Source organism: Nuphar pumila, chromosome 17 (genome assembly GCF_984573655.1).
Source record: "Nuphar pumila chromosome 17, dmNupPumi1.hap1.1, whole genome shotgun sequence".
NCBI lineage: Eukaryota > Viridiplantae > Streptophyta > Magnoliopsida > Nymphaeales > Nymphaeaceae > Nuphar > Nuphar pumila.
Window position 1 is genome coordinate 10,163,567 of NC_143265.1, and position 25,040 is coordinate 10,188,606.

General features: G+C 36.2%; 2 protein-coding genes across 2 annotated transcripts in view; both read left to right on the forward strand.

Moving 5' to 3' along the window:
• Positions 1-2,527: 2,527 nt before the first annotated feature.
• LOC149811604 (cytochrome b-c1 complex subunit 9, mitochondrial-like) lies at positions 2,528-14,876 on the forward strand. The gene is made up of 3 exons (XM_089992740.1): positions 2,528-2,809; positions 5,378-5,425; positions 14,575-14,876. The coding sequence occupies exons 1-3, from the start codon at positions 2,717-2,719 to the stop codon at positions 14,623-14,625; spliced, it is 192 nt and encodes a 63-aa protein (XP_089848866.1). The 5' UTR covers positions 2,528-2,716; the 3' UTR covers positions 14,626-14,876.
• A 3,119-nt stretch (positions 14,877-17,995) lies between these two features.
• The window catches only part of LOC149811605 (histone-lysine N-methyltransferase TRX1-like), a 125,908-nt gene continuing 118,863 nt past the window's right edge, over positions 17,996-25,040 (forward strand). Inside the window, exons 1-8 of the mRNA XM_089993317.1 lie at positions 17,996-18,606; positions 19,296-19,347; positions 19,472-19,546; positions 19,817-20,027; positions 20,520-20,643; positions 21,026-21,130; positions 22,516-22,718; positions 22,923-23,015. Coding sequence (XP_089849443.1) covers positions 18,044-18,606; positions 19,296-19,347; positions 19,472-19,546; positions 19,817-20,027; positions 20,520-20,643; positions 21,026-21,130; positions 22,516-22,718; positions 22,923-23,015 — 1,426 coding nt within the window. The 5' untranslated portion in view covers positions 17,996-18,043. The remainder of the gene's footprint in view (positions 18,607-19,295; positions 19,348-19,471; positions 19,547-19,816; positions 20,028-20,519; positions 20,644-21,025; positions 21,131-22,515; positions 22,719-22,922; positions 23,016-25,040) is intronic.

Below are 25,040 nucleotides of genomic sequence, written 5' to 3' on the forward strand. Positions count from 1 at the left end.
AAATCGTTACCCGCCTTGTAATCTTCTGTGTAAAACCAAAAGGATCCTGTCCTTTGACATAGGATGGGTTCCCTCCTATGTCAATCCTAGCCGTCCAGCTGAAGCATCTGTCCTGCTAGGATCAACCTACATCTAAGTTAAAATGTCGATCAATCTTAGCCATTGATTGAACAGATAAGATTGAATGTTGGATGGAACCCGTCCTATGTCAAAAGGACTGGATCCGTGCTCATGTAAAACACAAAACACAGAAAAACTCTATGTACGTAGAGATTTCTTGTGTTTTGTGTGGCCTGAGTAAATACTCGGGCCCGATCACTGGATCTGCTCCATTGCTCTCCCGGGGTTTCTGTTTGGAATCCCATAAGGAAGTTACCCCCAAGCTTGCTTTGAAGAAAAGGAAAATAAATCAGCAATAATGAAAAACATAACTAAGTTTTTATAAAAGCACGCTAAACTTTGTCATGGTTAAACTTCTGCTAAAGTTTTTTTTTTTTGAATTAAATGTGTTACAACTATCATAACTTGGGAGTATTTTTTATTATCGCAAAATATTAATGTGTTTTGAATTTTTTCTAAGAAAAAACAGTAAATGTTTGCTTTGGTCACAAGTGGGGATTAACATTCACAGCTGAGAAAGTAGAAGCTGTGATGGTTGGCCACAATGTCAATCTTGTGACCAACTATCCCAAGACTACAGGCAAGAAAAATCAAAATGTATATTTCACTAACCCTGAGAAAGTATTGTAATTGTGATTTAAAATCACAAGATATTGAGAAAATCCAAGAATCGCAAGTCATTGCAAACAACAAATTCACTATGAAAATAACAATAAGAAGTACCAATGGGGGCTCCGCTTGTCTGGTAAGAGCAGCTAGTGCATGTCACCTTGTGTTGGGATGTCGTAAGTTCAAATCCCAATGGTGTCATTGTATAACTGGTAGGTTCTGCCTAACCCCAGCCTGCCTTTCAAAAGAAAAAACAAAACAATAAGTAGGAAAATAAAAGTAAATTTTATAAAGAGCACCTACAGCCATCTATTAAAGCTATAATTTTTCATAATTCCTGAGTTTTTTTTCTTGTTCAACCCCTGTTGATATGATCTATACGCATATTTTAGTGAAAAACGAGTTTCAAATCACATGAACATGGCATACATGTGGGGTTTTTTTATATTAAAAAATCGTTCACAATATACTAAAATTTGGTAACTTAAAAAATCTTACTTGTATGTGCAAAAAACATGATTCAATGCATGATTCCTATAAAAAAATCATGCTGAATGCATCTATAAAGTCTGTTTGAGAAAGTGTAGCCTACAGGCTACAGTTACGGTTTCTGGTAGGTTACTCTTTACAGTTGACTTAGCAAACACCTTTTTTTCTCACGTATAACACCTTAGATGCGAACTAGATGGCTTTTGGATCACCGGAATCTACCTTTTATACAGGTTTTCTGATGATCCAAAAATCAATGGCTATAAATGCATCATTGTTTCCAACTCATAAAAATATGTTTTTATGTCAAAAAATATGATCCTAGAGTTGATTACTACTAATTGAATATGCTGGAGGCATCTATGAAGTTAGATTTAGTTAAAACATCTGGCAATTTGAGATTCTAACTCGATTGTAGGTACAACCGGTTGTAGCAAAAAAAAAATATATATATATATATATATATATATATATATATATATATATATATATATATATATATATATATATATATATATATATATATATATATATATATATATATATATATATATATATATATATCAAATATGAGAGCTACCATTTGAATTGAGATTTTTAATGGATTTTTTGTCATTGTCTCCTATATCTAACTAACCGTAAGATTGTAATCTATACGGGGTAGCTCTTGAATCCGATTATGATGCATAAACAATAATTTTTAAGGCTTTAAAGTCAGCAACTCATAATCTTCATAAATATTCAAGCTTCCAAAAATCACATTTTTCCTAAAAAAAATTACATGATTAAGAAGTTGATTCCTTGCAAATTTGTCATGTAGAATACATCTATATGGTTAGATTTGCAAAAAAAACCAAGTGTTGAAAATGAGTACTACAGTTCTTATATTTTATAATTTTGATATTATAGTGACTCATTGTTTTACTTCATCCCACTAATCACCAATAACAGCGCGATGTAGACCACTGCAGGGTCGCCCCCATGGCCAGTGGGGTAGTTGTGAGGGTGCTGAGTTGAAGGCTGGATCAAACCCCACCAGCAAACGGTGTGTCCGTAGCATTCAGAGGTGGGTTACCCAATTGCAAATTTACCAACGGGGTCTCTGCTTGTCTGGCAGGAGCAGTTAGTGAACGTCACCTTGTGTTGGGACATTGCAAGTTCGAAACCCAAATGGTATGGTTGTTGCAGTTGTGTAACTGGTAGGGGTCTGCCTAACCCCAGCTTTCTCTGTCGAAAAAAAAAAACACGATATTTAGTTATATGAAAGTAATTTTCGTATTTGAGTACGGGTTTTCCAGTCATTGCATTTTACGAACGCAAATTGCAAGAGGAGTTGTCTCCCCCTGCAAAAAAGGGTGTTGGGAGAAAAAAAAAATCCAACTCCATCAATCAGAGGTGAACCAGCAATTTCTCAACCCGCCCTTCGGAAGGAGAAGGAGAAGGAGAAATCCTAGGATATTTGGTTGGGTTGCCTCAGTCTCTCCTTTCCCGAGAGACGATGGGTTTGTACGAGGGGATCTATCGGCTCCTCATGCGCCGGAACTCCGTCTACGTCACCTTCATCGTCGCCGGCGCCTTCTTCGGCGAACGGGTACTCTCTCTCTCTCTCATGTTTCGTGGTTTGATGGATTTGATCAGAAGGTTTCAATTTTTCTGTGTGTGTGGTTCTTATTTTAGTTTTTTATCGTTTTTCTTTTCCGTTTCGGAAGGATAAATTATTCTTTTCTGAGTTTTGGCTGTAAGCGGATGTTTGGATACACCCACTTATCCAGAAAGCAGGATAAGTTGGGAACTTTTGTTGTTGGGGATGGATGGCATTCTTTTTCTTGGACTTTTTCAGCTTTTTCTGGATAAGTGGTTGCGTCCGAACACCCTGATAGATGGATAATTCGGAGCGGTCTAGCAGTTGCACACGTTTACCTACATGGGATTCGATCCTGAGACCCCTCAGTTATGGTAGTGCGACCTCACCATCCAGCTATCTCATTCGGCCCCGTATCTTTGTTTTTTTTGGCGGGTCTATTTTTAAAGTTGAAATTTAAAAGTGTTTTTATTTTTTTCTACCATTTTTTCTTTTCATAGCTGGAATAATTGGGAAATCATTTCCAACATATTCATCATGGGTTCTGTTTGACATATCAAAAAGTACATTGGACAATTTGGAAATCAAATCAGAACTCTTTTAAATGTTCTTATTGCTAAACGTGAGATTCAAGTCTTTGCAGTTCCCCTTTTTTTATTTTCTAATTGTTATGTGCTGCCTGTTGTGATTCCAATATGTCAGATTTTAGGTCATAAAGTAGGAACAAATCCTGTTGGTACTTTCCTTATCAAGAAGGTTTTTTTGGAGGGGTTTTAGTGAACATGGTTGGAAATTGTAAAGTATCATCTGATGTGAGACTTCAAACCAAGGAGTTCATTACAATATACTCCTCAAATTAGTTTCAGGGTGTAACATAGTTTTGCAGTGTTTATCGTATGATACACTACCTGGATTGCCAGGAGCTAAAAACATCCAGTTTCAATATTATGACAAGAGCCACTGTGATTATACCACTAGAAGATATGAGAATTCATTCATAACATGAGGGTGTGTTTGGATACGTCTGGAAGAATTCTCAGGATTGAGGATTCTCTCTGACCCTCACATTACTGTTGTTTGGGGTGTGTTTCTTGAGGATTTGAGTCCTACGATTTTCTTTGATTCCCCAAAAAGGGCCATCAATTTACCATCCATATAGATGATAATTTTTATTCTTGAAAACAAGTGGAGTCCACTTCTTTTAGCTTTTCCATTAGCTCACATGAATTCACACCACGCCATTATGAAGACGCATTTCCCCAGTCAAATGTAAATCCAAACGCACCCTAAATAAAGGGCAACAAAGGTAATAGGCATTGCTCTAACATTTTGTACACATTTATGCATTTCCTATTTTGTTTTACTGATATAATATCACCTTCATATGTTTGATCTTACTTATCTATATGTTTGTTAGGATAATGCTTAATTTATGTTGAATACTTGTTCTCTCAAAGGAAGCCATATTGATGTTGATTTTTAACTTCATGAGTGTTAAAATGTATTATTCAATCATTGTAATCATATATATATTTTATATATATATATAAAGGATGATACATATATGGTATATATGTATATGCATCTTCCTAATTATATATATAAAATATATACTATTAGCCATAGGGGTAGTTTAGTCATTTTACTTAATTTTTCACATATTCTATCTAACTAATATGGTTGTAATCTTTTTTATTTTTTTTAGTCCTTTTTATTTTCATACTTCTCAAAGTACATTGGGGGGTCCTCTCTTAAGAGACGTTGGGAATTGTGACCGTTGGAGGGGCTCCAACGTCTATGAGAGGAGCCCCTCCTTACTTCTCTTTTGTGTTATAAATAGGGGACTTCCCCTTGTATTTGTATATACTTGAGGGAGCTTTAGCTCCATTGTAAAAAGGTTTTTACCCTATTTTTCATAATAAAGAAATATTCTTTTAGCCTTTTGGCTTAACCCCTTTGTGGGTTTATGGGTTTAGCACTTTATGTGCTTTTGGTTGCCCCTTAGTGGGTTTGTGTATTTGCACCTTAAGTGTGCATTTATGGGTTCATTATCGAACCCTTTGTTTTCTTACAATGAGTAGGATAGTGCTTAATTTCTGTTGAATACTTGTTCTCTCAAAGGAAGCCATATTGATGTTGATTTTTAACGTCAGGAATACAAAGTTGGTCATCCTAGTTATACAATTATACATGGTTTAAGTTGCCCTCAGTTTTTTATTTTATTCTGTGAAATCCATATTTTGATTCTACTGCCTGTGTCAGAAAACTTTCACTTTATCCTTTATTTCTATTTTGCAGCTGTTATTAAGATTAGGTCTTGTTTCATTGCTGTACATTGTGCTGTATAATTATTGATTGCATTTCTAAACGCATCTGCATACATGAATTACGTTTTCCTTCTATATATGTATTGCCCTAACATTGGCTTGTAAAATTGATTAACAGTCTGTGGGTTATGCTAGTCATATATCCTTGTACCAATCGCAAACTGCAGTTTTTGCCTACTTGCATAATACTTGTTTTAGTTTTTACCTGCAGAACATGCATGACTAATTTACACTGTTTCCCCTCTTGCAGGCTGTGGACTATGGAGTCCACAAGTTGTGGGAATACAACAATGTTGGGGTACTCTCTCTCTCTCTCTCTGTAGCTATTGGAAGTGTGTCATGCTTTCAAACATGCATAATTTACACACACACACACAACATGTAATTGTGTACGTATTTATGTATATTCTTATATTTGTAAAGATATTAGTTGTAGAAAGTTGATCCTTTAAATGGGGCTAGTAATGTGATCTATGTTATGCATGTGTTTTAGATGCAATGATATCAAAATTCCAGAAGGCATTGAGCTCATTGAGGGGATGTTTATGGCTGAGGTTGAGATTGAGATGAAAGGTTTTTGAGATGGTGACTTTTTATTTTCCTACAGCATTTATAGCTTTCATAAATTGTAGTTTACGATGTACAAGATAACAGGAAGCTTTGTATATATATATTATATATGTATGTTGATAAGACCACTATTAGGAGGTTTGCATCCAATATTTTCATGGTTTTTAGAAACTATTTTTATTTTCTAAATGCTTGACACTAAGTAGGAACTGTTCCACCAACAGGTCTTGATTTCTGAATTGAGGTATCAAATAGATCAAGAATGTAGACCACCAAAGCATTAGGTATTTCAATCATTCATCTCTCTATTGTGTGACAAATGTGGTTAGAGAATATAAAAATATATTCAAGGGAAAGGGTCATATATATGAAGCAGTCTTGGTGATGGAGTGAAAAAAATATCAAGGAAAAAAGGTATGTGTTAAAAAATGGCAACAACAAATAAATGACAATATTTAGAAACAGACAAGCGGTTCAAAAAGAAGAAAAAGTGCATATGACAGGTTATGTACTAAGTTAAATACAAAATAAGGTGTAAAAAGTAGCTAAGACTAGAGAAAGAAAATAAAAAATCTGGACGATGTAATGTGTACTAAAATGATGATGGAAAATTCTTGGTTAAATATAATATAACTTGTTAAATATAGAATGGAGGAATGAAGTAGACCAAAGAAAGCCTGATTAGTGATTAGGAAAAAATGGATAGGCTTAGTCTTATTGAGGTTGAAATCACAACAGTAAATATCAAGAAAAATAGGGTGGGCATCAGGTATAATGATATAAAATTTTGGGTTTCAGTAGGCAAGATAGAAACAAAAATGGTTCATGAAAATATTCAGCAATATATGTCCAATCTTAAAACTGTTCAATAGTTGGAAGAAAATTTTGGTTCCCATACGCAATAGCAGAGGATATATACAGTCTGCTAACCATCATTGTGTGGAACTTCTGAATCATTTTATGAAGTTTTTGGAAAAGCAGTAGAACAACAGGTTTCTAAAAGCTATTCTCGCTTCTTGTTAAAGGGCAACTTAAAATGGAACTGAGATTTGTTTGGTTGATTTAGAGAAAGTTTATAACAAAGTCTAAATCAACTAAAAATATGCTAAATGTGTTTTTTGTGTTTTTTTTTTTCAATTAATTTTTAAATTCTGACGGTACAGATGTGATCTAAATACTTGATTTTATAAGGTTCAGCTCTTGGAGCATTCGATTCCAACACATGGGTGGTTTTTTATAAGGTTCGAAAAATCAACTGTCCTAAAATCTTTGTAAAATTTTGAATTTTGAGGCCCCAAACAGTGGCAAAGCTACATACTGGCCAGGGTGGGAAAGTGCCCACCCTGACCCTGAAATCCCCAAATCCCCCAATAAGGGGTTTAGGCCCACCCTGACCTGAATTTTGTGCCCCCCCAAAACTCTCTCTCTCTCTCTCTCTCTGGCAACATGGTAGAAGACAACAATGCCCAAAGGCTATATATTGAAAATATTGGGAATATATGCCCAAATCTTTTTTTCAAAACAAAATTTGATAAAGTTTCTTTCCCTCTGTAATTTGAAAATGCTTTACCTTTTTTATTTTATCACCGACTACACATTGGCTAGCCTTCAGTTTGTAAAACCCTTGAGGTCTCCCTTGCCTAGTGCGAAGTACACCCAGCTTCCACCTTGTGATAAGAGACGCCACTCACATTTCAAACTTGTGACATCCTGTCATTGCATTCACAAGTCGGATGAGCCGAACCCTTGTGGGAAAAATGCTTCATCTTCATACTTCAATGGTATAAGATTTTGTAAATGCATGCATACAGTGTATCTATGACATCGTAAAAGTCGACCATTAACAATAACGTCGAGAAATGTGGCTCTTCACCGGATCCAATTTGGACAAGTTGGAAAAGTTTGTAAAAGTAAATGTAGCAAAATTTCCAGCTTGACTATCGATTCCACATGGCTCATTTTTTCAATTGTTGCAGGATGAACCTACCTTACGGTATTCCTTCGCCTGCAATGCATACTTGTTAGACCGGAATGCTGCGGATAAAAAAAATGATATTGACTTATGACCTTCACATCTGATAAGATCCCCGCCTGTTTGTATTCAACGGAAGTGACATGCCAATCATGAAGTTGGAGGGCATGATCAAGCACGTTCTGTAAGTGCGGTCCAACATGACAGAATTGAAAGAATTTGAAAAATGAAGAAAACTCACACACAATCAAACACCAAACACGACTTTATGTGGTTCGGCAAATGATGCCTACATCCACGATAGAAGGATTCTTCCTCTCTTATTTTTTTTTCTTAACCTCACTTTACTCACACATCTTTTGGTGAGTTGGCTACATACATCATATATACAAGAGTCTTTACAATTTGATGAGACTTTCTTAAGGTAGATGAGACCAAGTTGCCAGCTTTTACAAGATTGAGAGGCACATGAATAGAATTTTCTCACAAGTTAACCTGACTACATTTTCTATCATTCTTATGACTTGCCATCTTCAACGTGCCACCTTGGAGAGATTGCCTTTGGGCATTGTTGTCTTCTACCATGTTGCCTTGATGACATTTCCTTTCCATCATCTCATATACCTCCTCAAGTCCAGTTACATACATCATATATATATATATCAGAGTCACTGATATAGTCGATATATTGAAAATATTGGGAATATATCATGATATTTCGATATATCTGCAAATTATATATCTCGCGATATTATCGGGATAAATATCGCTTCAGAAAACTGCGTTTGTTTTCAGATTTTGCTTAAAAAAAACCTAAGTTATTAAAGATAAAAATTTGGAAAATCACTATAATTTAAAAAAAACAATCTTGACCTTAAAACCCTATTGTTAGATGGATGCTATAATTATTTGTTATGTTGTTAGCTGTTTTTTGTTAGTTATGTAGTTACTAATTTATTGTTTGTTAGTTGTTAGCTGCTAACCTAGTTGCTCATTTATCAATTTATCTTGTCTCTTTTAAGGTCTTTATCTTAGTTTTCTATCATTTTTCTATTTTATGTATTTTTACTTTTTTTAGAATTTTTATTTAATTTTTTATGAATTGCCGAGATATTCCCCAGATTTATCAACTTTTGAAAATCTCTCTGAGAAATACCCTCGCTGAGAAATTACCTTTAACGATACAAGTGACTATGATTTATACACACACACATGCGCGTGCACACACACATTTGTGTCCATCTTAATTTGGATTTTTGGCTTTGCCTTGGCTCTAAATATCATTTTTTATTGAAAACACATGATCCAGGTGTCGATTCATAGTAAATCGGCCATGCTGAACACATCTATGGGGTCGGAATAAAGAGAAAGAAAAAATCGCCGAAAAAGCCAAAAAACCCATTTACCATGTTTGCATCTCTATGCATATTAATTGAAGAAACGGATCCCATAGATATATTGTTATTAGATATGTGTATGTTGGGGCTGAAATTACTGTGAAAACTACTTGCAAATGACAACTATGTTTCAAATTAAGATTGGTGCTCACCTTTTAGTCCATAAAGATTAAGTGGCATCCTTTATTGAAGATTGGATGCTTTGTAGATGATGACACTTATCAGTCAAAATAAAAAAAATCTGCATGAGAGGCTAGAATTTTGATGAATGCCTCAGAAGAGTGCATTTTTAGTGTAAAAGCTGTTGACGATAATAAATGTTGAAGATAGAATACTTTGCAATACACTAATGCAAAGAAACTTGATACTTAGGTTTTATTATACAACAAGATGGTGTATTCAATTAAGATCTCACTTGTATGACATGTTGACAAACACAAGCTTGTGGAGTATATAAGCAAGAGTTCATGTTGCAGAAATATGTATGTCAAGGGGGGATATTTGAATAAAAAAAGATTACAAATAAATTAATTAATTAAAGATGCTTATGAGTTGTGCCAATGTGAAAGAAATTTACAATAACGAGAGTCAGGATTGCTTAGCCATGTTATTGTTAAATTGTGTATATATACAATATATATATATATATATATGTATACATATGTAATACATGTATTGTACATGTATATACATGTGTATATATATATGTATACATATTTTTGTAAACTTTTTTTATCTTGTATTTACTTTTTGTTCTTTTGACTAGTCAACATTGAGTTGACTAGCCGTTGGAGCTAGTCCAACAGCTACAAATAGTGTTGTTGGACTAGCTCCAACAACTCTTTTGGGCTCTCTATTGTGTATATAAAAAGGGGTGAACTCCTTCATTCTTTGGAACGCTTCTTGCATATTTCAAGTGAACAATAAAATATTATTTTTTAATGTTTGAGCCTTTTTTGTGTGTATCCCCTTTGTGGGATTTGTGGGTGTGTCCATAGTGACCACTTTTGTGCTTGTCCACTTTGGTTATCGGTGGACTTTTGCTTACGATCAAAGGCTCTTTGGTTCTTTACATGGTATCAGAGTCACGTGGTTTTGGAACTTAAGCTAGTATTGTTCGTTGGCTCGTGAGATCACGTTCTTCTCACGCTCTTGTTGGTGGTTGCAATACAAGCTTGCTTGCTCATTGGTGATTCACATTCAAGTGTCCGTGTGATAGAGTATTGCTGTCTTAAAGGTTGACTTGGTTCGTTGGTTCAGATGCTCGTTGATCTTACTCAAAATTCGTGGTGTAGTGTGTTAGAACTCACGAATGAGGGTCTTTTTCGTCTTTTCTCCCTTGTGTAATGTATTGTAAATGTGCAATATACTAAAAGACAGATATGTAGTTGTACCCAACATTTACCATTCATTATAAGAAAGAGGGGATGTCCCAGCCTGGGTAACGACCTATATCGTCTCCTATTATGTTTTCTTTCTTCTCTTCTTCCTCTGTGTAACAGGGTACACAGACCGAAGGTGCAGTCTTCACATGGTATCAGAGTAGGTCGAGGTAGGTACATCAGGTCGGGACATTCATCTACCTGTCTTCCTCTTCTCACACTCTTAATTCTTCTCTTTTTTTCCCTTTCTTCTTCTTCATCTTCCTTTTTTAGATCAGATCTGATCATGTTGGGTCAGATCTGATTTCTCTCTTTTCTTTTGATCAGATATGTGTTTCCATCGTCCAGAAACAGATCTGATTCATCTTCTGTTCTTTTTTTTCTTAAATTCCAATTACTGTGCAAGCCCTAATTCAGCGTGTTCTCTCATCAAATCAATTTGTTTTAGATCTGGATCGATTTCGTCCGATCTATCTCAAATCTGTTTGATTCTTGTTAATCTGATTCCTTTTTTCTTTGATGGATATCAGATCTGACCTTTGTTTACAGATCTGAATTGATACACGTGAAAACCCCTTTTTTCTCTTCATTTTTCACGGTTTTTAAACCCAATAGCCATTTTCCTTTTGATTTCTGCCCCTAGCACGGCCACGGTTTGAGCTGGCTACCATCATTACCTCATGGTTTGGTTGCGAACCCTCTTTCTTTATTGAGATAACAAAATTGGATTTGAATTCAAGCAACATAGACATGAGTTTGTCAAAGTTACCTCTCTTCTCAAGGCCCATATACATCGCCTTAAACATGTTCTAATCATCACCCAGTCCACGAAGAGTCACTGCAAGCATCTTCATCTGCCACAGGACTACCAATAGCTGCCAGCTGATCTGCAATGTAGTTTACCTTATCAAGAAATTCCATAACGTTGTTGCTTCCTCTCTTTAATGATCCAAACTCAGATTTGAAGTGATACATTTTTTGTATAGATATCTGCTCATACCACCAGTGCAAAACTTCCCAAAGTTCATGTGCAGTTACTCCAGTTGGAGTATGTAAAAGAACCTGTCTGGAAAGAGTTGTCATTTTTTAACCAAGCAGTGTAATAAGGATTTTTAACATAAACTGTCGGCTCAGTAACATCGTCTTTTGTTGTCTCCTTTTCCTTTTCTTTTGACTTTTTTGTAGTAACTGGCATGAATTCCAAGGGTGCAGACGTGGATCCATCGAGATGTCCTATCTGATCATGACTGCAAATGAATGGGATGATTTTTTTTTTCCATGGTATAAATTTTGTCTCATCTAACTTTTCAGAAACCAGTTGGTTAATGAATGAAGAAGAGAATTAGGGGAAGACATGGAGGAAGCAGAATGTATGATCAAATAGTCACCAATATCTAAAATTGAATGCGGATTTTTTGACAAAGGTCTGCCCCCTTTTTTTTGGGGGGTGGGGTGGGGGGTGGGGTGTAGATGCAGAAATTTATATGTACTTTGGTGACTATTTACTTTTTGTTAATTTATTTAGAATTATGTATGCATTTATTTATGATGACATTTATGCAGATACTTCTTTATTTAAATTACACGTGCATCTATTTATGTACACAGTTTTTTCATACACTTGCTTTATTAAATTATGTGTGATTTACTTACGTACATGCACTTTAATGTATAGGAGGTAGCTTAGGCTTCTCTTTTGTTAAACAGAATCGGCAAGTGCCTGCTTTAAGAGGTATTTGCCAATTCAAGGACTACACTCACTTTTCCGACTCTCCAACTCCCTCTGGTGCCTTCCCAAATGTGGCTTTTAAAGCACACTTCCACAAGGAAATTGTGATTCCATGGGAAGGGAACAAAACCTTACTTTTTATTGGGTTTAAGAGATCACTAATGGCTCATTTTCTATAATTTCTTTAAAATGAAAAAATATGGATTTATTTTTATAAAACTCAAAGATCTTTTGGGCAATTCCTTTAAAAGAATAAGCCAAAAAGTGTTCCAAAAGTTTTCTTTTCATTGCAAGAACATGTATGCATTTATGTATTTATATGTGTATAGTTTATAGCTTTTTATGCGAAAGTTATCTGTTTTTTGCTATGTTTATAGTTTTTTGTGAAAGTTATCTGTTTTTTGCTACTTACTATGGTACTATTAAATAATGATTTTTGCTTGAATTGAAGACATTCATGCTGGTTTTCATGTTTGTATCTCATAGACTTATAGAGTTACATTATACCAATTTTGTTGTACAGTCAGAAAAGTATATAAAAAATATTTATATTCCATGCGTATTATGTTGACATGTGCTCTTTGTTTTTCATTAAGTAGTAAAGTTTGGAGATAACAATATCATTACATAGCATTATGTGGATCTTGGACGCCTCCTTTACTTCTGTTTCCTGCCATGCTTCTTGGTTCTGTTTCCTTTTCTTACAACCTGGATTTCTGGTGCTCTTTAAACCTTCGTTTGTGCAACAGCCTAGCTATGACTTTCTTGGTCTGGTAAGGAAATAATTTATAAAGCAACTTGGAATGCCACCTAATCTTGACCTTTGGAACACGAGCTTCTCCTATCATTGTCTTCTATCTGTTTTGTCCTCTTTTGCTTTGGAATTTTGAATTGTCATATTTGCCGAGGCCATTATTCTGAAGAAAGTTGGAGGTTAGTTACTCAGCCTTCTATTTGGAAGATGTAGCAAAGATGGGTTTCATGCAAAATTTTTGGAATTTATCTGAACTGAACAATTGTGGTGCTTCTTGAATTGCTCCATTTGTCATTTTATTTTCAAAATTTGTAACTAGTTTTCATTAAGTTGTACAGCATTCAGTCTGGCCTTTAACATACGCTAAATAAAGCTTAGGTAGTTACCTGAATGAGCATAAATTTGCTCCTAATATAACTGGTAGGGTTGTACCGCATTTAGCCCTCTATTTGGAAGATGTAGCAAAGATGGGTTTCATGCAAAAGTTTTGGGATTTATCTGAACTGAACGGTTGTGGTACTTTTTGAACTGCCCCATTTGTTATTTTATTTTCCAGGTTATATATCGCATGAAATTTATAACTAGTTTTCATTAGGTTGTACGCATTCAGTCTGACCTTTAACACATGCTCAGTAAAGCTTAGTTAGTTACCTGAATGAGCATAAATTTCCTTTGAAATATAACTGGTAGGGTTGTTGGTCTGGCATGGCAAACCACAACGTGTGCCTTCAATGGTGGAACTAGAACAAGAAACTAGGTCAGTTGTGAGACATACCCTGTTCCTTCGCCCCCTGTTCTTGTTAGTGCAGTTTTACATCAATTGCTTTCTGCTTGTTGATGCTTTGACATTCCACACGAAGTGTGTTCCGTCAATGGAGGTTGCCAAAAGATACTGTTGTCCTGATTTTGTAGTGATCATTTTCTTTGTTGAGAAGGGATCCCAGACTGTGCATATGCGTAATTGGTGATTGCGTAATAAGGTTGAGCCTGACCAAGTATTTGTAAGTGTTATTCCCTTGAAACTGGTGGTTGTACCATAGTCACCAGAAGTTTCTTTGTACATGGGGAAACTCCTCGCTTCTTCGAAAGGAGGAGAAGCTTTGGGAAATCCGCTTCCAAAATGTGGAAAAGCTGATTCCTTTTAGTGGGAGGTCCATTTCCTCTTCATTTCTCAAATAAATTCCCTTTCACTTCCTTAATGTTTCCCTCTCTCTCCTTGTCACTTCCTACTGGCTTTCCCCTCATTTCCTATATTTTTCATATTAAAAAATTAGAATCTTGTATAACAAGCTAGGGTGTTGGTTTTATATTGTTGTATTTGTGTTCATGTCATTTATTATTTACTTCTGTTCGCGCTTCATATTGCTTTCTGTGTTCTTTTTTTTTTTATGCACTTGCATAATTGCTTCATAACTATATCTGGCCTCCTGATTCATACTACTTTTTAACACTTGCTTCTTCGCTTCCGCTTCACGCATCACTTCTCTTATCCATTTTGTTTCCTGGTAACCATGGGTTGTGCTATCCTACTGTTTATCACCATGTTGTGTTCTTCAGTGCCATCAGTGTATCGTTTGCCTCTTTTTTAACCTTTTTTCTTTCTTAAGCTGAACTCACACGAGCTTACCCTTTTCCAATTGCAGAAGAGGTATGAGGATATCCCAGTGTTAGGGACCAGACAAAGTGAAGAATGATCTCTCTCGCTCTCTAGCACTCTGCTATTTTTGGAACACAAATAATTGTATGACTGATACAACTTTGCCCAGTACTTTGGTGAACATGACAAGATACAGTTACTGAATTTTTGCCGTTCTTTACAAACTGTCTGCTATTATGATCCACTGTGGTCGTGCATGCTCTGTTATGCATATTAGCTAGCGAAGTTCAGAGATCTCTGTAGCTTATATGCTGGGTACTGCTTATGATCAATAAAATAATGCATGTATATGTCTGGGTTGTGTCAGCTCGTGTTGGGTTCATATCACCAGGGACACGGCCAAATTGGTGTCTTGTGGAATAGGTGAAGTTACATTCTGAATTCAAACGAAATAGCCAACCTCCTAGGTCAATGGGTTCGGTTTGTATTGGGTACCCCAACCCGACTGGAACCCGAATTCCTGGGTATGGGCATGAAAGATGCCAACCTGAATATTATTCAGGTTGACCTAAACCCGACCCGAGTAATGTGCCAGTCAGGTTTGAGTCATGATTTTGTTGGATATCTGACTCGACCCTGTGTGACCCAAATGTTTTATTTGTAATTTTAGTAAAATTAAACTCCATAAATTATTTAGATCCGGGTTTGGGGTTTCATTTTTAGACCCAACAAAACCCGAATCTGATAACTAGTTATTTAGCGGGTTTGTGACAGCCCTAGTTATCTCTGTCCTATTGAGTGCAGGTGTTACCTTTAGCGAAGAAGTAGATCATGTGAAATTACTAAATTACCCTCACGTTTCAGAACGATATAACCTTTTTTTTTCAAAAAATACGCGTTATGATATCTTTTAAAGCCTAAGAGTAAATTGGGTATTTTAGTTGGAATTAATGTTTTGATTGTCACAAAGATACGTGAATACAAGGACACATGGTTTGTGACTCGCAAGTTCAAATTTTTTTTCCAAAAATAGGAATGAGAGCACAATTTTTGCAAGTATTTAATCAATAAAATCCACTTTTTGATATTTTAATATTTAAAGTCTTTTTTATTGCAGTAAGATTAAAATGTAATAAAATCCATAGGAAATAATAAAATAATATGTTGTACGAATCTGTCTGAATCAGGTTGTTTGCTCGTGCAATTAGGGACATTCTGACCTGTGTTCTGTCCAAGGAAATGCGCATGGCATGTCATAAGTGAAGATATAGGAACAATGAGATTCAGATTCAAGAATCATTATGATTTGAACCCACGATCTGATCCAATTGGATCCATAATTGAATTTTGTTAAAAACAGGTTTGTTTAAATATAAATTTTCATGTTTCAAATGCTTTTCTCAAACGAACCCGTTTATTTTATTTTTTGAAAAAGACAGTTGCAATTGTTTTTTGTTTTTCATTTTCAAAGTTTTATTGAAAGGAACTTGGTTTAAAGGAAGTTTTGCTAGCATAGTTCAGGTATTAAGACTGTTCCAAACCCAGGTATTAACCTTTCGCTTTGAACACTTCAGCACTTTTCTTTTCTTAATAAACAACCCAATGGATTCGAACCCCAAGCTAGTGCGACCTATCCATACAGCTATCTTATTTAACCCAATCTTTCAATCCATTGGCTGCAGCAGGCTATGTGATGGGTAGATAGGCAAATGGGTCGGTTTGGGGGTCCCAAATACATTGGGGAGTTGGGTCAGTTCGGATCCGGGAAAGACAAATTTTGCAAATTTCTCTTTTGGATCCGACTCATTTACAAGCCTAGTGATAGGGACATGACATGTGTCCCTGGTGACACGTGAGAACACACACGGACATATACGAGCAATATTCTAATTTTAATTTATTTTTCTAAAATTTTATTTAGCTAAAAAATGCATTTTTACATTGAAATATCAAAAAATCAGTTTTTATTAATTAAAATAAATAAAAAATCGTGTCCCATTTTCCAAAGAAATTTCTGAACTTACTAGTCGGATCTTCGTTACGCGTCCTGGAGTAGCACATGGCACATGGAACTTGAGACAATAGGACTTGGTATAAGTATAACCAGTTTCTAATAGAGACAGAACCACAAGAATATCCAAACCCGATTAGCTCATTTCACACTTATTGGATCCAAGTCTACATCAAATCAGAATTTTTTAGAAGATTTCTTGTCGGATTTTACTTGTAAAATTTTCCACGTATGCAAAAAAAGTTAGTGGAAAAGACTGTTATGCCCTTACGGAGGACTATTTTGCTAAAAACAAATAAGGTAGGGATTGATTTGCAAATAGTGGGGGAAATGTCTAGTTACCCTAAAAAAAACAAATAAACCATACTCATATTCCCCTTTTTTTTCTTTTTTGTGGGAAAATCAACGCACATTTTGATTGATCTTATTTAACCAGTTCAGGGGCATTGTTTGGAGTCTAGCACACGAGTTCCATACCACTTAGGTCTACTAACTTATCATTGCAAAGTATTATCCTCAACATTTCATATATTTCATGTTGTTCCAACTTGTATTGAGAAAAATGATTAGGATCGTTGGAAGACGTGGCAGGCTACGTATAAACTTTATAAAATTCAAATACTATAAATAATATTATAAATCAAGTATGGTTTATTTATATATAATTGCAATTATTTGTAAAATTTTATTACTTTATTTTTGGATAAGCAATCACATCTCTTTTCATTTTTATTGATTTGAAAAACCATAGCAACGAGAGAAACTATACACTTTTATGCATGATTCATATGACTAGCCGTTAATTTTCTTTTTAGAACAAAAAAGAAAAAACCTGGTCGAAAAATGGTGAGGGTGGTGTCGCACCGGTCAATTGGAACCTCCCGATCATTTTTCGGCCACAAATGACCAGACAGAAAAGTGTTGAATCGAGTTTTGAAAGGTAAGTGTGGAAGGGGTGGTATATTTTCGCAAAAACGGAATCGGGCAACCCCTCACGGGGAACCCTTTTTGCTTAAAGTGGGGGTTTCTCTTAGATTTTGGGCTCCTTTTTCACGAAGAAAAGAAAAGTGCAATTTGTTTGGTCCACGGTGGGGCCCGTGGAAACGCACTTCGTCGATACGTTTCCAAGGAAAAGCCCAAGTTTCCGTGACAGGCAAACGCCCCTTAAAAGTTGGTTCTCCCATCCAAAGGTCCCAAACCCAGTCCATAAGGAAGGAGAACTGATACGAATCAACTTCGAATAGTCCGAGTCGATAAAACCGAGTCAATTCGGGTAACGGCAGGAAACGGGATGTTTATACACAGAGGCCTCCCTCCAAAACACCTCTTTCGTAGACGCTACAAATTCCCCGAACAACTCTAGGGCGAGCTTTTTCTTTTCCTCTCCCGACGGGACTCTCACCCTGAAAATTCGGAGAGGGAGAGAAACCCTAGAACGAAGGAGCAAAGGGCGAATTTCAAGCTATTGATCGTCTTTTTCTCCGAATTGCCGTCTCCGAAGGTTATGGAAGTGGAAGAGGAGAGCGAGAACGGCACTCCGAAGAGGTACGCCCACATCGATCGCATTTACACCAATTCGTCGAGCTGCGCGCTCGCCGGCGGTGCTCCGGCCGCAATGTCGAGGAAGATCAGATCCAGGAAGTTCCTGGAGAGGCTTGAATCGGAACCCAGCAACGCGCCGGAGATGGCGCCGCGGCCTCCTGTTCTCCAGGTTTACTGCAGGAGGAGTAAGCGGCCCCGGTCGTCTTCCGGATCGCCTGCCATACTCTCTTTCTTTGATTCGTTGGTGGGTCGGACGGTGGGCGGAGTCGGGGAGACGGATGCGCCTCATTCTAGGGATGAGCGTAAGAAGAAAGGCCGGGGCCGGGCGTTTAAGTACGAGCTTCACAATCTTGGGGTCGATAGGAAGCATTTCCTGGACTTTGGCTGGAGTAGAAAGCGGGAAAGACGAGAAAGGAAAGTGAGGGTTGGTCTGAATTCTTTCAAAAATCTCTGGGGCGTAAGCAACCGACACAGAGTGGACGTGCTGAAGCACTCGCGGACTTCTTCTGTAAAGAAGTGGGTTCGGTAAGTATCTTGATCTCGATTGCTATTATAGCTTCAAAATGGCGCATACTTGGTAGCTTTTGCATTCAGTGCATCTCGCTAGAATATTTGGATAATTTATTGGGATAACAACGGAGTGATTATCGTGATACTGCATGCTAGCTCAAATTGAGATTACAGTTGCTATTGTTCTTTTATTAGCATGAACTTCAGAATTTTATGGAAGCCAATCATCATCATCAGCACCAAATCACCATGGCCATCACCATCACCATCACCATCACCATCACCATGGCCATCACCATGGCCATCACCATCACCATCACCATCACCATCACCATCACCATCACCATCACCATCACCATCACCATCACCATCACCATCACCATCACCATCACCATCACCATCACCATCACCATCACCATCACCATCACCACCACCACCGCCATCACCACCGCCACCATCATCATCAAGATGCATTATCCTACTACTTCAGACACCTTACAATCCTTTATGTCACTTTCCACTGCCTTCAACTGCCTTCCTCTTCTCCTTATTCCTTACACTTGTATCATGTCTTTGCTACACGTCCAAACCATCTTAAATAACATTCTCCAATTTATTAAAAGTGATGGTACTTATTTTTATGTCAGCGGTACTAAAAGAACAATTTTGATCTTCACTTGTAAAATATATTTTGCTGGGTGCAGGTTGAGTTTGGAAAATGTTGATCCAAAGATGTTAACGGGATTCAAATGCAAGGCAAGGAAACCTGACTCCAAAAATTGACCACCTTTTCTGTTTGAGACATTGGTGATGGGTCCACATATTTTAATATCATATTGTTTTTATGTTTCGATTGAAAATTTCGTATTGAAAAATGCAGGTTTTCTGGCCATTAGACAATGACTGGTATGTTGGATCAATCACACAGTATAATCCGGACAAACGAGAACACCATGTATGATCCATTTGCCTCATTTCCTTTAAATTTGATTTGTATCTTGCAAGTTATTGAGATCGATTATACTGCAAATAATTTCTTTCTTGACGCTTTCAAATTATCTATAGAATCTGTTTTGTTTATGAGATTTAAGATTTCTTTTGCCTGTGGAATCTTTGCCCAGATGGGATGTCTCCAAGTTTTTATTCTGACAAACGATTGAATATTATTTAGCATGAGAAAGACATTGAAATGCACGAGTACTCTTCCTATTGTTACTTCTTGCAGATCATATATGAAGATGGTGATGATGAATGGACTTCTCTTTATGGAGAGAAGATAAAATTTCATCTTTCTAAAGAAGAAATGAGACAAAACAACTTGAAATGTTGGGGCCCAGAAAGAGACCTGGATGATGATGACTTGATCATGTTAGCAGCCAGCGTTTATGATAACGAAGAACTTGAGCATGGAGATGCTGTATGGGCTAAAATTACGGGTGAGTATTTCATAATATTGTTATCTGTTGTAACCACACTTTGATAGTTTGATGCACCACTTTGGCATTTTTGCTTTCAGAAACTTTTAGATTTTTTTTAACATAGAAAACGTCATGGCTCTCTTCTTCTGGATTGTAATGATAATGGATTCAACAGCTTGAATGCACCATTGAGGTTTATTTCTTTGATTGGTGACGGACTGCCTTTTTTAAATGCATGTTTCTGGTAGTCATTAAATTGATGATAGATTGACGATGTAGATGACATATAGTCAATGCTTGATGCCGATAATAAAAGATAGATTGCAAAAGTATCGACATCCAGTTTTGGTTATAACATTTACAATAGATAAGGTTAGTCCTGTGGAATGAAAAATTGACAAACTCAACATCAATTTAAGCTCCTAATGCATCACTTATGAATTAGCTTTTCGTGCTGTGATTTTTCTTGGAATATAGTTTCTGTTACTAGCCTAGATTTTCTCTCTGCAGGGCATGCTATGTGGCCAGCGCTTGTTATGGATGAAATAAATGCAGATGGATGTGATGGTCTTCAACAGGATCCAAGAGAAAGACTAGTACCAGTTCGATTTTTTGGGAGTTATGATTATGCAAGGTTTTCTTCCTAACATAAGCAAACATTTGTTAATATTTCATCTTGGAACTTGCAAAATGGAAACCTGTCAAGGATGTTTATGAAGTTTTATGCATGAGGATCTCCTCTCCTTTGACAGAAAATGACATGCAATGCTTTCTTTTTAATATAAATGAACTCTTATAAATGCTAACTAACAGATGGAAGCCTATCCAGGATGAGTTTGAAGTTTCATATGTTCTGAAGAATCAGATGCCTTTGACACACATTGATAAGCTTCAATTTCTGTTTCTGTTTAGATGTTTGAGTGATTGACAAGCCATTACTTGCCTTCTTTATCTGTTTATTTTTTTAACAAATTTTCTTGAATTTAGTTGTTCAATTGTTTGTGTTTGGTTTTCAGGGTTAACAGAAAAAACATAGTTACACTACTTAGAGGAATTCTTTCTTCCTTCCATTTGAAGTGCCAACATTCAAGCTTCATTGAGGGCTTGGAAGAAGCATGGAGGTAATCTTGGGTGTTTTTTTCTGGTATTAAGAAATTGTTGCTATCTATTGATTCAAATGTTTGTGTAGTTGGGATTATCTGATGTTAAAGGCCTTTAGGCAGGCTTGTTTTTTTCTATGAATATCTTGGATTTTGACTGACAAAAGAAGATCGTCTTAGCACTTGGACCTATGTTGCTTGTAGTACTATCTACTTAGCTTCTATGTTATTTCTTTTATTCTAGGCATGTTGCTGTTGATATATTTCACATTGTTGCAGTTCTAACTGTAGAAGTCCTCTGATTATATCATTTGAAAAGATTTTTTTTGGATGAGCAAGCTGGGGTTAGGCAGACCACTACTGGTTACAAAAAGACAACCAGTATTTACAGATTTGATGGAAACAAATCTGGTGTTTTTTCCTTCCAACAATGTTCACATCATAGGACTCCCAATTTTTCCAGTTGGATTGAAACTAGATTACTCTTTTGGAACCCAAAGACAATTAAACTCAGCAATGTTTCCTATGAAATTGAGTATATTTTGCTCCATATGACTGATGCTTGAATTTCCTGGCAATGTACTTCAGACATACTGCACAACATCACGCCTTGAGCTTTCGATAATAATCTTATCAGCTTGGATATCTTGCAGAAGATCATACCACCAAATCCATTCCTTAGTCGTTGAACTCCCCGATTGCACCAAAACTCCTATTTACAAATGGATCCCCTCACTATTACGAATGGTAAAGCCACATGGAATCTGCCGTATATGGATAACTTAATCCAATCTGACCTGGGAGGACGCTGTCTATTGGCATAGAGCCAATTGAGGCAAACCACATGTGAAACATTTTCCAAAAGAAGCAGAAGCTGATATTGAACTTCATTAAGCACATTGAAGACTAGTCTCTCCTCTGAGTTGACTTCATTGTTGAAGATGATCTTATTCCTCCACCCAAATCTGCCTCACCACCAGCTGGAACGTTACAACCCAGCATTAAAAAATTCTCTTGTTCCTGAATGCTATTTTCGCCCATGACAAAAGAGACAACCTTATTGATGCTTTAGGTTTCCATGAGACGCTGAATTGCTGCCCATCGAGGAACCAGATCTTCCAGGAGATTATATATATATATATATATATAACTTTTAGAGTGTCTCAAATTCTTCTTCAACCACTTACTAAAAACTTAAAGCTCTTATAGTTTGATAATTTTGGAAACAAACTCCAGAAAAGGGAAATTTAATTACAGCAATCCACAAAAGAAAAACTCCAAAAAAGGAGATTGAAATCTGTTCCCTGTGCTGAAATCTTGGGAAACTATCTATTCTCTGAATGCTGTTTTGATACTTAAAGTCAGTTAGATCAGGTGCATTGTACTGATGGTGGTGTTCTCATCAGGTACCTGAAGGAACAAAAGCTTCCAGACAAAATGATGCATTTGCAGTATGGAAATATGGTTGATGACCATGATGTTGTGAGTGTAGAGGATGATACAAGCAACTTAGGGGAAAATCATTTGTCTGATGAAAGGAGCGATCAGATTGAGGAGTTGAGCAGTCCCTGTCCATTTGAAGTAGGCGACCTTCGTGTGATTAGCTTAGGTGAATAGGTTTGCTACTCATATTTGGTGCCATTTGGACTCTTTATCAGATTATGCACTGTCATACATGCCATCTCTGTTTTCTTACACATTAAAAGCCTACATTTTAATGGTACATGCATTATACTTTTGGCATGGAAATGGATCTTTCTATAAATATACATCAATAGTTTATCCATTTAAATTCAAATTTGAAATTTTACAGGAAAGATTGTGAAGGATTCTGATTACTTCCACAATGAACGTTGCATATGGCCTGTAGGTTATATTGCAGTGAGAAAGTTTACTTCTGTTTCAGGTATATGTAGCTATAAATTCTTTTATATTAGCTATGTGAGATAAATACTTGGAATGCCATTTGTAACTGTTTGATACTGGAACTACCGGGTGGTGATGGTTGTAGTTGCTGACTTGCTGCTGGATTTTACAAATGTGTGTGTGTGTGTGCATGCACATGTGTCGAAGTTCTGTGTGTCACATACATGCAAGAAACTTTTTCTCCACAAATGGATGAGCTCTAGGGAACGTTTGGAAGTGAGAAAGATGTAGGAAAAGTGAAAGATAGAAAGAAAAAAGGTACGATTTTCCCACAGTTCCAAATGAGAGAATTTTTCTAAAAAGAATACTTTTTGATAGGAAACATTCCTCCAAGGGGGGTTCCTCCAAGGGGGGTGGAGGAATGTTTCCTACCAAGAGAAAATGATGATTTAAACTCGCCATCACCATCACCACCCATCTCACCACCACAACCATCTCACCACCACCCACCACCATCCATCTTACCACCACCACCACCACCACCACCACCACCACCACCACCACGAAACACAAAGAAGAGGAAACAATGAAACAAAAATGAAAAAGAAGAACAAAGGGGGGTAGAGGGTGAAAGAGACCAACCTTATGGATCCATCGGCGTTGAACAAAGCATGGAGACAAATCGGTAGGGGAAGTCCCTGTCGGAGAGGACTCGGAGGAACTCCTAGCCAATGGCTTTGGTGACGCCGATGATTGCCAGAGAAGGATTAGTTGAGGCGGGTGAGCTTGCATCACCACCACCAAGTCGACATCTAGAAGAGAGAAGACGACGAAGAAGAACCCCCACCACTACCAATTCTTCTTCTTCTTCTTCCCTTCAATTTTCTAATATATATATATATATATACATATATACATACGTATATGCATACACACCAAAGAATACATCCGTCTTAACACCCCCCTCAAACTTACAATGGCTCACAGTAAAGAAGAAACCCATCACATAAAATGTCTCCATGTATTTCAAGTTCTTCCATTTGGTGCTTCTTTACAGAGATGATCTTCAATATCATCAATTCTTAAGAACCTGTAAATAGAGCTAACAAGAGCAATCTAACAAGAAATAAATATATATATATATATATATATATATATATATATATATATATATATTATGGAGAGAGGATGACCAAACACACAAAAATACAATATATAGAAAAATATTTAATAAGGTAATTTAACATTTTTCAAAATCATGATCTTTTAAAGTGAGAATTGAAAAAGTCATTAATTTCAAAATACAATAGTCATTGAGAGATTCATTTCAATAGATAATTTTAGGAAATTATAGTTCTTAATTCATTATTGCATATTATCAAACAAGGTTCATTAATACATAAAAAAAGTATGAAACATGGATGTACAAACAATTCCATGAATAAATAACTCACAACCGAGTATAAATTACGAAAACATTTTCACACAACGGAAGATACAAGAAATGATTTCAATCATTCAATAACGATTTAAGAAAAGTCAAATACACATAGATCGATAACATTTTAGAAGCAATATTAGCCATACAACTAAAAGGGTCACTTAGGACCAATAACAATGAAAAATTTTCAAGAACACTTGCTTAGAAAACTAACTAATGAAACAAACAATATTTCAAAGAAATTCCACAAAGGCTTTAATGAGATATTAATATGATAGTGGCCAAACAACTCACAAGGTGAAAATAATGTATCTTTCATTAACAAATGCTTAGAAAGCATTAATTAAACTTATGCAAAACATGCAAAACAATCAATCATGGAACAAATTATGCAACTAAAGCATGTAAAATACATGAAAATATTTCAATAACCAATTCTCATGCAAGAGCAAATGAGTTTAGAAAAATTATGAAGAGATTTAAAAATCCTATATATCACAATGAATGATATTAGCAAATCTTAACACTATTTTGACCACAATCACCTCACTATACCATAAATTCTCAAAAATCAAGTGTATCAACGACTAGAACAAGAGTATTATCAATGGGTACACATAACTC